This window comes from Dipodomys spectabilis, unplaced genomic scaffold (genome assembly GCF_019054845.1).
Source record: "Dipodomys spectabilis isolate Male_0828 unplaced genomic scaffold, ASM1905484v1 ptg000229l, whole genome shotgun sequence".
Lineage (NCBI taxonomy): Eukaryota > Metazoa > Chordata > Mammalia > Rodentia > Heteromyidae > Dipodomys > Dipodomys spectabilis.
In genome coordinates, this window is record NW_024870906.1 from 2,227,571 (window position 1) to 2,241,175 (window position 13,605).

At 40.2% G+C, this 13,605-nt stretch overlaps 1 protein-coding gene across 1 annotated transcript in view; it reads right to left on the reverse strand.

The window, feature by feature from the left end:
• Adam28 (ADAM metallopeptidase domain 28) overlaps positions 1–13,605 on the reverse strand; it is a 40,429-nt gene that overhangs the window by 18,033 nt on the left and 8,791 nt on the right. Inside the window, exons 5-12 of the mRNA XM_042697834.1 lie at positions 12,771–12,847; positions 10,532–10,724; positions 9,286–9,357; positions 8,112–8,183; positions 6,273–6,442; positions 5,785–5,869; positions 2,735–2,865; positions 1,131–1,308 (exon numbers count right to left, since the gene is read on the reverse strand). Of these exons, the coding sequence (XP_042553768.1) occupies positions 1,131–1,308; positions 2,735–2,865; positions 5,785–5,869; positions 6,273–6,442; positions 8,112–8,183; positions 9,286–9,357; positions 10,532–10,724; positions 12,771–12,847 (978 nt within the window). The remainder of the gene's footprint in view (positions 1–1,130; positions 1,309–2,734; positions 2,866–5,784; positions 5,870–6,272; positions 6,443–8,111; positions 8,184–9,285; positions 9,358–10,531; positions 10,725–12,770; positions 12,848–13,605) is intronic.

Consider the following 13,605-nt stretch of genomic DNA (forward strand, 5'->3'; position numbering starts at 1 on the left):
TTAATTAGTTCTGCAAAGGGGTTAAATTCAACATGTCAGTTTGTGAGTACAATGTATCTTGATCTTAAATGTCATTTTATCATTCTCCTCATGTCTCCCAATAGTTGTTGTGTTTTTTTTTTAAAAAAAGAACAAAAATAAAAGCAAACTATTCTTCCTAATAAAATATAAGTAGAAACAAGAGTCTTTAAAAATATAACTATGTAATAATAAAGCTTATTAAATACTTATAGGACATAGTTAAGCTTATTAGCTATGTATCTAATTAGCAGTAAATTCACTGTTCATAATAAGTTCTGAAAAACTGAAGACACAATTTTTTATCTGTTTCTGACATTTAATTCAATTCTATTTAAAGCAGTGTCATTTGTCTTGGTCTCCCTGATTTGCATCTGAGAAATTAGAAACGTGTCTGCACAAGACAATGAAGCAATGAACCTTTACGATTTCCCTAGCAGCCACCTTGATCCCTGTAGAACACAGATTTTTAGAGTTATAACTTGCTAGAGTTAACACCTTTGCCCTTTATTCCACTGCAAATATCACCTGGAAGAGATCACTCTTGCTCACTGGATATAAACACTTTTATAGAGTATTTTGAAGTATTAATACATTAGGATTGGGGATGGGCAGGACAAAGGCCCCACTGAGAATCCTGGCTGCACTAGGCACAAGATGAGAACAGGGCATGATTCTCACAGTAACAACTTCAGAATCCCAAAGCAGAATAGAATGTGCCAGATGCTATATGGCTGGGGCTGGACTTCCAGATGCTCTTCTAGTTTCTAGTTCTGTGACCTTAAGCCAAGAAGCTATTTGTCCTTTCTAAGCACTGTCACAGTACTGTGCCTAAAGAAACACTCAGTGAGTCATTGAAGTATTTCCACCAAAAATGTGGGGTTGGGGTAACAAGTCCTAAGTTGATATTAAAAAAAAAATAGAAAAAAATGGGAAGGACCTGGCAACAGAACTACATAAGCTCTATTGAGAGATGGGCCTAAAATGTGCCTACCCATGAACATAGCCAAAATGACAACAAGCAATATAACGCTGGCCACATATTCCTCCATAGCTTAGTTTCTTAACAGTTGATAAATAAATGAGTCAATTTGGAAGAAGTTTGGCAGTACCTGGGGGGTCCCACAGTCACAATCCTCTCCCATTTCTACCAGTTGGTTTCCACACACGGGGACAGAGATGATATCTGTGGGCAGTGGAGTATTTAAAAGGCAATGTGATGATTTGTCTTCAAGGAACTTGTAATAGTTGACACGGCTGCAGGAACTGAAGTCTGTAGGCATGTAGAATCTGTGAAGATAAATGAAGAGGAAATGGAATTCAATCGCTTTTAGCATATTGGAAGCAATGTCTGAAATTAGGTACAATTAGACCTACAACCTATCCCAGAAGACTAAATCTAGCCAGGCACTAGTGGCTCATGCTTGTAATCCTAGCTACTCAGGAGGCTGAGATCTAAGGATCATAGTTCAAAGCCAGCCCAGGGAGAAAGATCCATGATACTCATCTCCAATTAATCATAAAAAGAAGAGCCAAAGTGGAACCATGGCTCAAGTGGTTGAGCACTAGCCTTGAACCCAAAATTTAGGGACAGCATCCAGGCCCTGAGTTCAAGCCCCAGGACTAGCACACACATACTAGAAAAGACCAAATCCATTGACCCAATGCTGAATCATGAGCTCATTAGCATACCCAAATTAACCTGCTTGGATTGGACACGAACAACTCATCTAGTTTAATGAGAAAACATGGTCATATCTCAAAAGGGACCATCCAGACTGGTTTTATTTTTGCTTTTGGGTTTTTTTTTTTTTTTTTTTTTGCTGGTCCTGGGGCTTGAACTCTGGGCCTGGGCACTGTCCCTGAGCTTCTTTTGCTCAAGGCAAGTGCTCTACCACTTGAGCCACAGTGCCACTTTCGGTTTTCGGAGTGGTTTTTTGGAGATAAGAGTCTCACAGACTTTCCTGCCCAGGCTGGCTTTGAACTGTGATCCTCAGATCTCAGCCTCCTGAGTAGCTAGGATTACATGTGTGAGCTAACAGTACACGACTCCAGACCATTTTTAATAACACAAAAATGTTTCTGGTTTATCCAGATAACCTTTTCAGCCTTAGATTACTCTGGAGTTGGCAAATCCTAAAGATAAGAAAGTCATATTTATCCATATGTCTAAAAAAATTCATATGCCCTTAGATAAGGGCCACGTGACAATTTTTCATCACATAAAGAAAGATAAAATTAATGCAACAATATCTGGGAGAGATGAGCTGGCACGGTGCATTACTGACAAAGCCTTTTCCTATTTTGTAAAGCAAATGGTGCATAGTCCTAGCTTGTGCACTGTGGGGGGTAAGAATAGGAAAGATAAAAGAAAAATATAAAAGCAAAGGTGAAGAAAGAACATGTAATAGCTTTCCACAAACTGAGAAATTCCTTCTTCCATTATGCACTTTCCCCAAAATTGTGTCTACTATCAATCATTCTGAGTTCATGGAAAATTTCACTGAAAGCTAAGGACTTCCTGGATCTAAGTCTTGTACAGGTACAGTGAAGATAAAAGGGTCATTCGTCCCATCAGCAAACACACAATATGTTAAACTATTTCTTCATTAATAAAAATCTTGTCTTGGGGTTAATTCAATAATGAAATGTCAAATTTTGAAGATAACTTTTAGGGAGGGCAGACGGGATGAGCACCAGGGATCCAGAGTCTCACCTCATGGACTTCTCCATCACACAGACTGCAGACAGACACTTACAGCTGAGGTCATCGTGAAACATTCCCAGGTTGTGGCCCATTTCATGGGCCATGGTCCCTGCCACTCTAAGGTGATTGCTACTGTGGTCCTGCAGAGAAGGGAGAAACAAGTGAAATGATAACTGAGAGGATGTGTTCTTCTTAACCAGCATGCTCCCCCTCGTCCCCTCTCTTACACACACACACACACACACACACACACACACACACACACACAGCCCTGTGACACTAAATGTCCATTACAACATTTCACAATAAGCTCCTCACATGGAGACAGTGTGTATTTTATTTTTGTCCAGTCCTTGAGGCCCCTCACATCCACCTGGTACATGCTAAGGTGCCTGTCCTAGTCTCATAGTCACTAAACATACATTGGGTCCGTTTCTACACAGGGTGCAGAAAGCAGGAAAGTGTGATTCTTCCGCTCGCAGGGACAGGCAGGTAAAAACTGGAACTTCTCTTGAATCCACTAGTAAGTTGGGGTTATAGAAATGCAAACTGCCTGTGAAAATACACTTAACATGAAAGCAAGGTATAAAGTCTTTTGCCGAAAAGCAAGACTCCTGTTTTAGGAGAAACATAAAAAAAAAAAAATCAAAGTTCTGCCAAGTTCTGGTGGCTCACACCTGTAATCCTAGCTTCTCAGGAAGATGAAATCTGAAGATCATGGATCAAAGCCAGCCCAGCAAGAAAGTCTGTGAGACTCTTAGCTCCACTTCATCAAAAAGCCAGAGGTAGAGCTGTGGCTCAAGTGGTAGAGCGCAAGCCTTGAACAAAAAATAAAGCTCAGGGACAGTGCCCAAGCCCTGGGTTCACATACAAATAAATCCAAATAAACAAATAAATAAATAAGAGAAAAAGAAAGATCTACAAAGTCCAACGGGAGGAAAAACTATGATGCCAGATTAGAAACTTGGATCTTTACAAAAAAGACTGGTAGGGATAACAGGACGGCAAATGAGAAAAAGAAAAAGAAAACAGTATGACAAATGTAGGTCTACATTTTTCTTAAGTTTTAATAAGAGACTACTAAGGCTACCCTAGTAACAATGGACTATAAATTTGTCACATCTATAACAAGGATAAACCTATAATTAGCACAATGCATGAAAGAAAAGCACTCGAGTATTTTCTTGTGAAGCTTTTACATCACATTGAAGCAGTGTGACGTTCTTTCAAGGTAAATGGACAGGAAAGGACATATGAAAAACATTAAAAATAATACAATCAAATAATATAATAAAATATATATGAAAAACTAAAAAAACAGAAGGTAAAAGTCAAGACAAATGCATAAAAGATAGATTTTTTTCTATTAGATAAAAAAGTGAAATCCAATTATATGTTGCCTACCATAAATCTAAGTAAAAGGAAGTACGCAGGCTAAAATACAATTAGGGAGGAGGTGCTATCTCACATGCCCATGCCACAGAATGATGGAGTAGTTGTGTTAATTAATATCACAGGAGAAACAAGGAACACTCCAGAGTTGCATACTTCAGGGTGGTGGTATGATGAGTAAAAGCTTGATTCTCCAAGAAAGCATACAAAGTGTTCTCATGTAAGTAACCAACAACTGAACTTCAAAATCTACATTGTAGAAACTTCCACATGAAACAGAGAAACCTACAGTTACACACAACTATTTCAACGCCCTCCCAAATCTTAGGGTTGAAAGGACCTGAGAACCATTGTACATTAATACCACATATTACCATGAAAGCAAACTATTTAATAGTTACAGAGGATGTGTGGAGCATTGGCTAAGAACAAACATTAACAATGATCAGTATTGAAATTCAACAAAGTATGAGTTACCCTGTTAAAAAAAAAATAATGGAGCAAAAAACTGGGAGAGGGAGTGACATGGTACAGAAAGAAATGTACTCATCACTGGCCTTATATAACTGTAGCCTATTTGTACATCATCTCCACAGTAACAATAAAATAGATTAAAATATGTAAATATATAAAAACAAAAATAAATAATGGAAGTTAGTTTAGTGCTTTTACAAATAATGTAAGAAAAGATTCTGAGCCAGACAAAATGTAAACATAGATAGGAAAGTATCTTGGAGATTGAGTATTAAAAAAGAATGAATTACATGCAGTGTAAGGAGGAAAGGAAATAATGGAGATAAGAATGGAAATAGATTGAATTAGAAACAAAAAGACTTAGGGTCAGGACAAAACCACTAGAGTTGCTTAAGGTAAGGTAAACAATCTCACTGGGTGCAGTGGCTCATATCTACTTTGCAGGCTAAGATAGGAGGCTTGTGGATTGAGGCCAGGCCTAGCAAAGTGAGACCCTATCTTAAAGAACAAACTGAACAGGGTGGCTCCTGTGGTTAACCCCACTATGCAGGCAGTGGCAGTAAGCCAATCCTGGTCTGAGCTCAGCCCTTGGAGAAAGTATAAGACTATATCTGGCAAAGAACTAAAACCCAAAGGGCTGGGGCTTGGCTCTAGTGGTAGTGTGTTTGCCTTGCAAGTGCAAGGCCCTGTGTTAAAATCCTACTACTCTTCTCCACCTCCAGTTAAAGGAAACATAATCTGAACAGCACTTACTGTCTAGTGAGATATGAGCTCTGTAATCAAACTCTCTACAAAGAAAAGTCTAGTCTCATGTGATGTCACTGGTGGATTGTATTAAACATTTTAGAAAGAATAGTAGCAAATTCAACTCCAGGATTTGAGAATATCCAAGAGTTGGGAATATATTGTAACTTATTTTATAATAACAAAACAAATAATACCACAGTATAAGAACAGAAAACTATAGTTTAAGATCCCTCATTATCATAGATGTATTAAAAAATAATCTCTCCTGACTAGGTTGGATTTCTCCTGGAGTCCAAGATTAGGTGAGCATTTATAATTCAATCAAGGTTATTTTGTAGGCCAATAGAGGACAGGACACTAACTCTCATAATTGTCACAGACCAGAGAAGGGAAGCATTTGGCAAAAGTACATTCTAGATCAACCATCTGTTGATCTTCAAACAGACCTGAACGATGCCAACCGAGTGATAAGGTGAACACATGGAAGAGAGGAAAGCAAGGCCCACAGTTGCTCCAGAAAAGTCTTCAGAGCTAGAGGAAAGACACAAACAGATATAAAAATGATGATTCTATAAGCAGATAGCCTGCAGCCAATTCATGCAGCACTCTCAACGGTCAGCCAAGAAATTCCCAGTGTGCTCTTCCCTGTTAAACTTCTCCTTCAGTTCTTGAGATGGCCTGAGCCATTTTGTTTTCTGTCGTGTCTTTCATATTGCTTGAAAGTGAAGTACGTGGATTCCATCTCATGGTAACAACTGGAACGTCTTCACCATGATTAAATTTCTCGTGCTGTGAGTGAGTGATTGAAACGTTGCAGCCTTGTACCTAAACCTCGTCTGACCTGTTCCCTAAGACGTCCCTTGCATTGCCGAGTCTTTGAAAACCTCCCGTGCTAAAGTCCCTATGGCAGGCAGAGGGGAAGGTCAACACTTACGAAACCAACTGAGCCACGTCGTGACGCTTCCGGCTGAGGAGGTTTCTCCCCCGCCACTTAGAAAAGTTGTCCAAGGTGGAGGTTGCATTGGGTGTTATCTTGATCTTGTCCTCATCCGTCCAGATTTCCAGCCCAACCAAGACCACGGTTGCATTGAGCTTTCTATACAGCTGTCCAAAGAGAAGGCCCAGCAGGCACGGTGACTTAGTATGATGACACTGTCTTATAATATTTCCAGCAGACTTTATTCCTAAAAACACTTATAACAACACTGTAAAAGCCACAATGCAGACGTAAAATTTAAAGAGAAAATAAGCTATATGTATGAGACAAGAGGCCTACTTTCAAGCTATCCTCTTTTTTTGTTTCACTGACAAATCAGATAGGGGCTCGCATGTTTACCCATGTAGCCTCATACCGTGATACTCCTATGTCTCCCATGTAACTGGAATTAAAGACATGCACCATCATGCCTGACTTTATTGCCAAGATAGCGTATCACAACTTTTTTTCTGGACTAACCACTAATCACAATCCTCTGGATATCTTACCTCCTCGGTAGCTAAGACTATGAACATTTATTATGGGTTAGTAGAATCGTGCCAGGCCTAATATCACTTTTAAGAACGTGCACCTGAACACCGAAGCTCAGGCTCCATAGCATCTTCCTCAATTGTGATGAATAAGGCGAAGTCCTCCCCTAGGCCACCTAGGTGCTCAGGGACTTGTCCCCTCTACCTGCCACACAGCATCTCCCACGACCCTTGATCCAGCTTCTTAGGGTCACCCACGATGCCTTCGTGTCCCTTCTCAAACTTGACAACTTAGCTGTGCCTTCAGAGCCTTCCCTTACTGTGTGCGGGCTCCACAGGGTCAAGGCCTGCTCTCCCCTGCTTGAGCTGTCTGCTCAGATGTCTTCTTGTCAGAGAGAGACTCTGCGGCTCAGCCTGGCCCTGTGATCAACTCCCCACCCCCTTAGAACTCTTCTATTACAGCATCTATCACCACACACAGCGCTATTTACCTCTGCATGTACCTTTGTCTCTCTCAGAGAAATGTTAACTCCTCCAAGGAAGAATTACTTGAAAAACATGCTCTCTATGTTTGTCTGCAACACAGGAAAGTACTTAGCACAAAGAAAGTGCTAGTAATGGAGGCCTAGTGTTTGGAGTTTCATAGGAAAATTCAGTGTGGTTTCCATGGTTAGAGGTTGAGCAATGGCCTACGATACTGAATCCCTGCTGGTTTCTTCTGCCTTTAGAGGACTTGCAGGCACTACTAATAGATTCTCTTATTTCAAACAAAGCGCATATATTCAACCAATTATATACTGCAACCAACCAGGAACTTAACAATATTTCATTAAAAAGGATGCATGAGCATTATTAGTATTTTAGGTGACAGTCACATTTAAAGAGCACCACCAACCACTGTATGGCTGAAATGAGCTTAAGAACCTGACAGATCCCCATTCCAGGCCTATCTTGTTGCTTACTATGGCTGTGATGCTATGCAAGTTACTATGCGTATCTGACTTGTGTTCTGGTGAGGATTAAGTTAGTAATGCACTGATGGAATTTCCCCCCTTTGCATGGTTTGCTGTGGGGATTTTGTTCTCAGTGATCAGCATCCCACTGAACCCAGCTTTTAAATCTTCATGAACCTCAGATCAGTGGAGGGAGTAGGCAAGAAAGGTGTCTGCAATGGGATGTTAAATTTTAAGTAGGAAAAGGCACAGTCACCGGCTGGAGACAGGAAGAGCATGAGTCTTGAGGACCTGGCTTTCCCTCTTGGGTTCCTAGCAAAATGCATGACTATATGCAATAAAAGGTATCATACCATGTCAATGTAGTTGGCCATCTCAAATATTCTCTTTCTTATTTCATCTAGATTTTTGCCATACTTCTTAAACTAAGGGAAAACAAACAAGAATAGGCATTAGTAGAAAGAACAAATGAAGGAAAGGAAGGAAGAAAAGAAAGGCAAGCTAACTGATAACACTTATCAGTGATTGTAATTAAGAATCAATTACTAATGCTAACAGGAAAAGTTGGAATCAAATTGGTTTTTGATGTTTTGGGAGCCAAGGCAACGGTTCCTCCCTTGAAGCACTGGGTCCATGTGAAGCTCTTCGGATTCTAGCCAAGCTCACATTTGTGATCCCAACACTTGGGAGACCCAAGGCAGGAAGATTGGAAAGGCTGAGACTAACCTGGCTACAGAGTCAGACCTGTCTCAAAAGGTCGCAAAACCTGAGCATGGTGGTACATGCTTGTAAACCCAGCTGCTCAGAAGGCAGAGCAGGAGGCTCACGAGGTCACTCCAGGCAAATTAATGAAAATCCGTCTCAAAAACAAAGCATAAGACAAAGGGAATGGAAGGAAGTATGGCTCAGGTGGTCAAGCCCTTGCCTAGCACCTACAAGGCCAGGGTTGGAGAAAGGACAGGAGAAGAGAGGAGAGGAAAGGAGAAGAGGAGGGTATTAGGGGAAAGAGGAGGGGATGAGAGGGGGAAAGGGTAGGGGGGGGTGAGAAGAGGAAAGGGGAAGGGAGAGGAGAGGAGGGGAGGGGAGAGAATGGGAGATTCCACTCTATGAAAATACACTCTTATAAAAGATAAACCGTGAGTAGCTACAAAGACTTGCCTTTTGCCAAAAAGACATTGAACCCTTCTACTTACTGTTTCCTGAGGAATATGCATTTATAAACATTTAAGTGTTTGACAGAATCCAATATGGCAAAAGAAATTAATCCAAAACTATGTTTGGAGCTTTTAAGGCATTAAAGAAAGTGCATTATAGGATCAACTATTCAATTTATGCAGACCATAAAAGATACCTAATTCTGAAAAGGAGAAATCTTATCAGCTTACTTATAAATATCAGATTTCATAGGTTTAGAATATTTCTCACAATAGCTCACGATATTTAAAAGGAGATCCAGACATGACTGTCTCACATAGTAAGTGTGCAGAGAGGAGGATTTTAAAGGACACGTCTGTCTGCCCTAATTACCTCACCATTATCCAGGACCACATAATATTCTATATATTTCTTCTGTTCCTGATTCTTCCCACCATGCATCTTCTGAAATATAAAGAGGAATATTAATAAGACCACATTTTTCCTTCTCTTGCTCGATATGTACAATTTCATAAGAGGTCTTGAATGAGAATGAAGGCTGATAATATTTCCATTTTAACAGCTAGAATGTTCACTAGACAAGGCTCAGAACATTACAGTGAGAAGAGACATTAAACAATAATCTGTCCTAAGCCCCTTAGATAACCACAATCAATTATTTGACAGCTAATTAGTAGGGGAACTTGAACAGATCTGAAAACAGTGGATTTTTCTCCACCATCCTGCCATGAAACAGAGAACTCCTGATTTCAACTCTTGAAATCAAGAATTTAGTCATTTTTTAAAAATTCCTGTTCTGGTTCATATCTATTCCTTTGTCACTGAGGTGGAAGGAAATCCAAAATAACCAGCGTGTCAGGAAAGCTTGGTTAGTAGAGAACTAAAACAGAGGACTAGAGATTTGTGCCAATGTTCACAGCACCATGTAACCAGGACTGGTTTTTTCTAGGCTCTTAGGTTACCCTGGTAGAATTTAAACTCACAGCAAAGGATTCAACCCCCAAGGCTATCAAAACAAGTGTGTGCCCAGTGTGTGTCAACTCTGAGAACATTTGGAAGACAGGATGGGATTTGAAGTAGATATTGAAAGCAACAAAAGCAATCCTTACAAAAATATTCCAAATTACGCTTCGTAGTTTTAGACACAAAAGAATATTCTTTGTTTCTGTTATCTGCTGAAGTAAAGAAATAAAGTAATAGTAAAGCAGAGTCTTTGCTCCTGCAGCATATTCTACATCTTTTGCCCACTGGGTTTTTTTTTTCCTGTGCTCTTGAAGAAACAAGTTTTACTGAATGCATTCGTGAAGAAATTAGGATTTTTCAACTAATAATAATGATTTGTTGTCTTTTTTAATTATTGTAGCCTGGAAAGAATTGACAGGACAGGTATTGTCTTTCAGACTTCTTTTAAACCCTTGTACCTTGTGGATACTAATAGTTGACCAACAAGTGCTTATTAAATAAACTATCAATGCAGTCTTTATGATCAATGTCTCTACAATCTACAGCTTGGCAACAGCTACTGTAAAATGTAAAGTCATTTGCATTGCTAAGACTGGAACACAGGTCATCCATCCTACATGTCAGGGACACAAACTAAAAATCAGAGTATACATACAATCACTCTGGTGGCAGGTAAATCCACACTGTGGTGTGATTCGTGGGCCCGTAACACATCACCCAAGCCACAGGTGGCATTGGCCACATCTTCTTCAGGATCCTCCTTGAAGAGTGCATGTTCCTGGTCATCCTGGATCCTGTGGCTTAAGGGCTCAATGAAGTACCTTTCACCTCCTTGGCTGAAGTAGCCCCTGAAGAACAGGAGAATTTGAGTTGCTTCCCGAGTTCTTGCATTTGGGTTGTACAGACTTACAGGTGGTATCAAACAAAACAGTCTCTTGAAATTGCTAGTCAATGCCCAGACAGATTCATCTAACAGTGATAGAATATGATGAAACTTGTAGCTGGTGATGTTCTTTTTTTGCAGGGGAGGGGGGGGTAGGGGGAAGGTTGGTTATGGGGCTTGAACTCTGGGCCTGGGCCTTGTTCCTGAGCTCTTCAACTCAAGGCAAGCACTCTACCACTTGATCCACAGTGCCACTTCTGGTTTTCTGGTGGTTTATTGAAGACTGGCTCTGAACCATGATCCTCAGATCTCAGCCTCCTTAGTGGCTAGGATTACAGGCATGAGCCACCAGCACCTGGCTTGTGATGCTCTTAAATAACTACTTGTACATATTTTCTCTATATGGATTTAGGATCTGCTAGTGAGAAAAGCCTACAGCAACATCAGGTAACCTACCACGTCAGTTCTGACACTAGTAGGGTTATTTCCTGAATCAACACACTGTCCTGATTTTCCAGCTTTGTCTATTCTGGGTGTTCTAAAAATGATGGAGACTGGGATCTTGTAGGTGAAGTGTTAAAATCCTAGGTCTGTCACAGATTACGCATGATACCATGGGTAGAATATTTAAATTCACTTGGCCTTTATTTCACAGTCTACAAAATGAAAGTCATAATACCTGTTTATCTAATAGAATAACGATGAAGATCATAACATATAACACACAAAGCATGTGATTATGCATTTTTGACAATTTCCTCTCAATTCTTGAGCTGAAGTGCTGAGCTTAGATTTACAATATGCAGCAAGGACCTCATTAATCATTAGACATAGAACTAAGGATAGGTATGAAAAAATATAAAATATTTTTTAAAAAAGCAGTCGTGGTGGGTCCTCTCATGGACCTTATTCAAATGAGGAAATGGGTACATATAAAATAATCAAATAATACATATAAATATACATATACATCATGTATATGATAGACATACTTACAGTAGACAAAGAAACACAAGAGTATATAATAGGGAGATTATATTAACAGGGAGAGTAGCTGAATTGGGTGTAAAATTGCAAGATACCAAGAGGAGGATCTGGCAGATGAATCATGAGTTCTTTTTCCAATGGTTTACATAAAAGGGCTCGTGGGGCTTTATGAGGGAAGCGAAGTAGCATGGAAGGGCATGAGCAAGAAGTTCTTGAGTTATTCTGATTCTGGATGGGAAATTATTTGCTGTTTATACTATTGATTGGCATAGCAAACACAGGAAAAATACCAAATGCATGAGACAATCTTTAGGTTCAGGACACTCTGAAATTGAGACGCCTTACAATAGTCAACTGGAAATAGAGAAAAGGAAATTAGATAATCAGCGGATAAATTACCATGGACAGACACACAGAGATGAAAAGAAATAGATGCCATGGTTATGAATAAGATATGGTACACAGAGACAGAGAGAAAGAGAAGGGGATGGGGAGGGAGCAATTCACAATGGGGAGAAGGGGAGAAGAGGAACTCTCATTTCCTAAAGGTCTTTGACACTAAAACTGAATCCAGGTAACAGGGAAACAAAACCATTCTGAAAGCAAGCCCAATGTGCAACTTACATACTTTTTTTTTGGGGGGGGGGGGGGGAGAGGGTCCGGTTGTGGGGCCTGAACTCTGGGCCTGGGCGCTGTCCCTCAGCTCTCCAGCTCAAGGCTAGCGCTCTACCACTTGAGCCACAGTGCCACTTCCGGGTTTTTTCTTTTTTGCTTATGTGGTGCTGAGGAATCACACCCAGGGCCTCAGGCATGCAAGGCAAGCACTCTACCACTGAGCCACCTTCCCAGCCCGCAACTTACATAGTTTTATAAAAGGAAATGGCTTCTGCTTCAAACTTAAAATTTTATAACCTTAGAATTCATAATCAAGGTAGCATAACTAATTATACCTGGGAGTCTCGAGACCCCTTACACCTGCCTGTCTGTGATCACAAGTGCATTCAAGACATTCATGAAGTCTTACCTGAGACCCTCGCACGTACTGATGCTGGCGTCAGAAGCTTCTGCATTAATGACATGGCCTTGGTAGTAGCAGTTATCCTAAAGGAAAGAGAAAAGGGCCTTCGGGAGATTCATGGTTTTATAACTCCCTGGTAAATTCAAGTTTGAAGTCTTACAGCAGGACTTTCCCAGTGACTTTCTGCTGCATAACAATGAATGTAGATAAGGGGAAAAATGAATTCTAAAGGCTTTCTGTGTGAGCTAAAATGATTCATTTGAGTTAATTATCCCAACAAATGAAAATGAAGTACTAATTACATATGGGAACTGCTGGAATAGAATAAAAAAAGTTGACTATTACCTGAAGACATAGATCAATCACATAAATCTAAAACTTGAATCTTCCAAACACTACCTTTCCTTTCCTTTTCTTTTCTTTCCCTTTTATGGATGATTAACTATTAAACTTTTTCTTCTAAGATCCACTAAATGTTTCCCAACTAGAAGGTGATTCAGATTGGCATTTGTATATTTTAATGTATCCAGAAAGTTCTACTGAATTCAAGTGCATCTGTGCAACTCGCGCTGTACTCATGGGTCACAGAGTAGCATTCTCAAGGTTTTTCCATGTAGTGTTCCATGTGGGACTTTGCTATTGGGGGACACGGAGAGGGGTGATGGCATGTGTGAATGTGTTCACAGCTGCCACAGTGGAGAAAAATCAGAAGGCTTCCAAGAGAAAAGGCAGCTCTGCGTAGAAGGCCCTGCTGCACCAGTGTTCAGTATAAGGCAAGAAGCGGGCTCTTGACAAAGATCAAAGAGTAGAACTTTCTTGGAGGAAAACATGGATATCTACA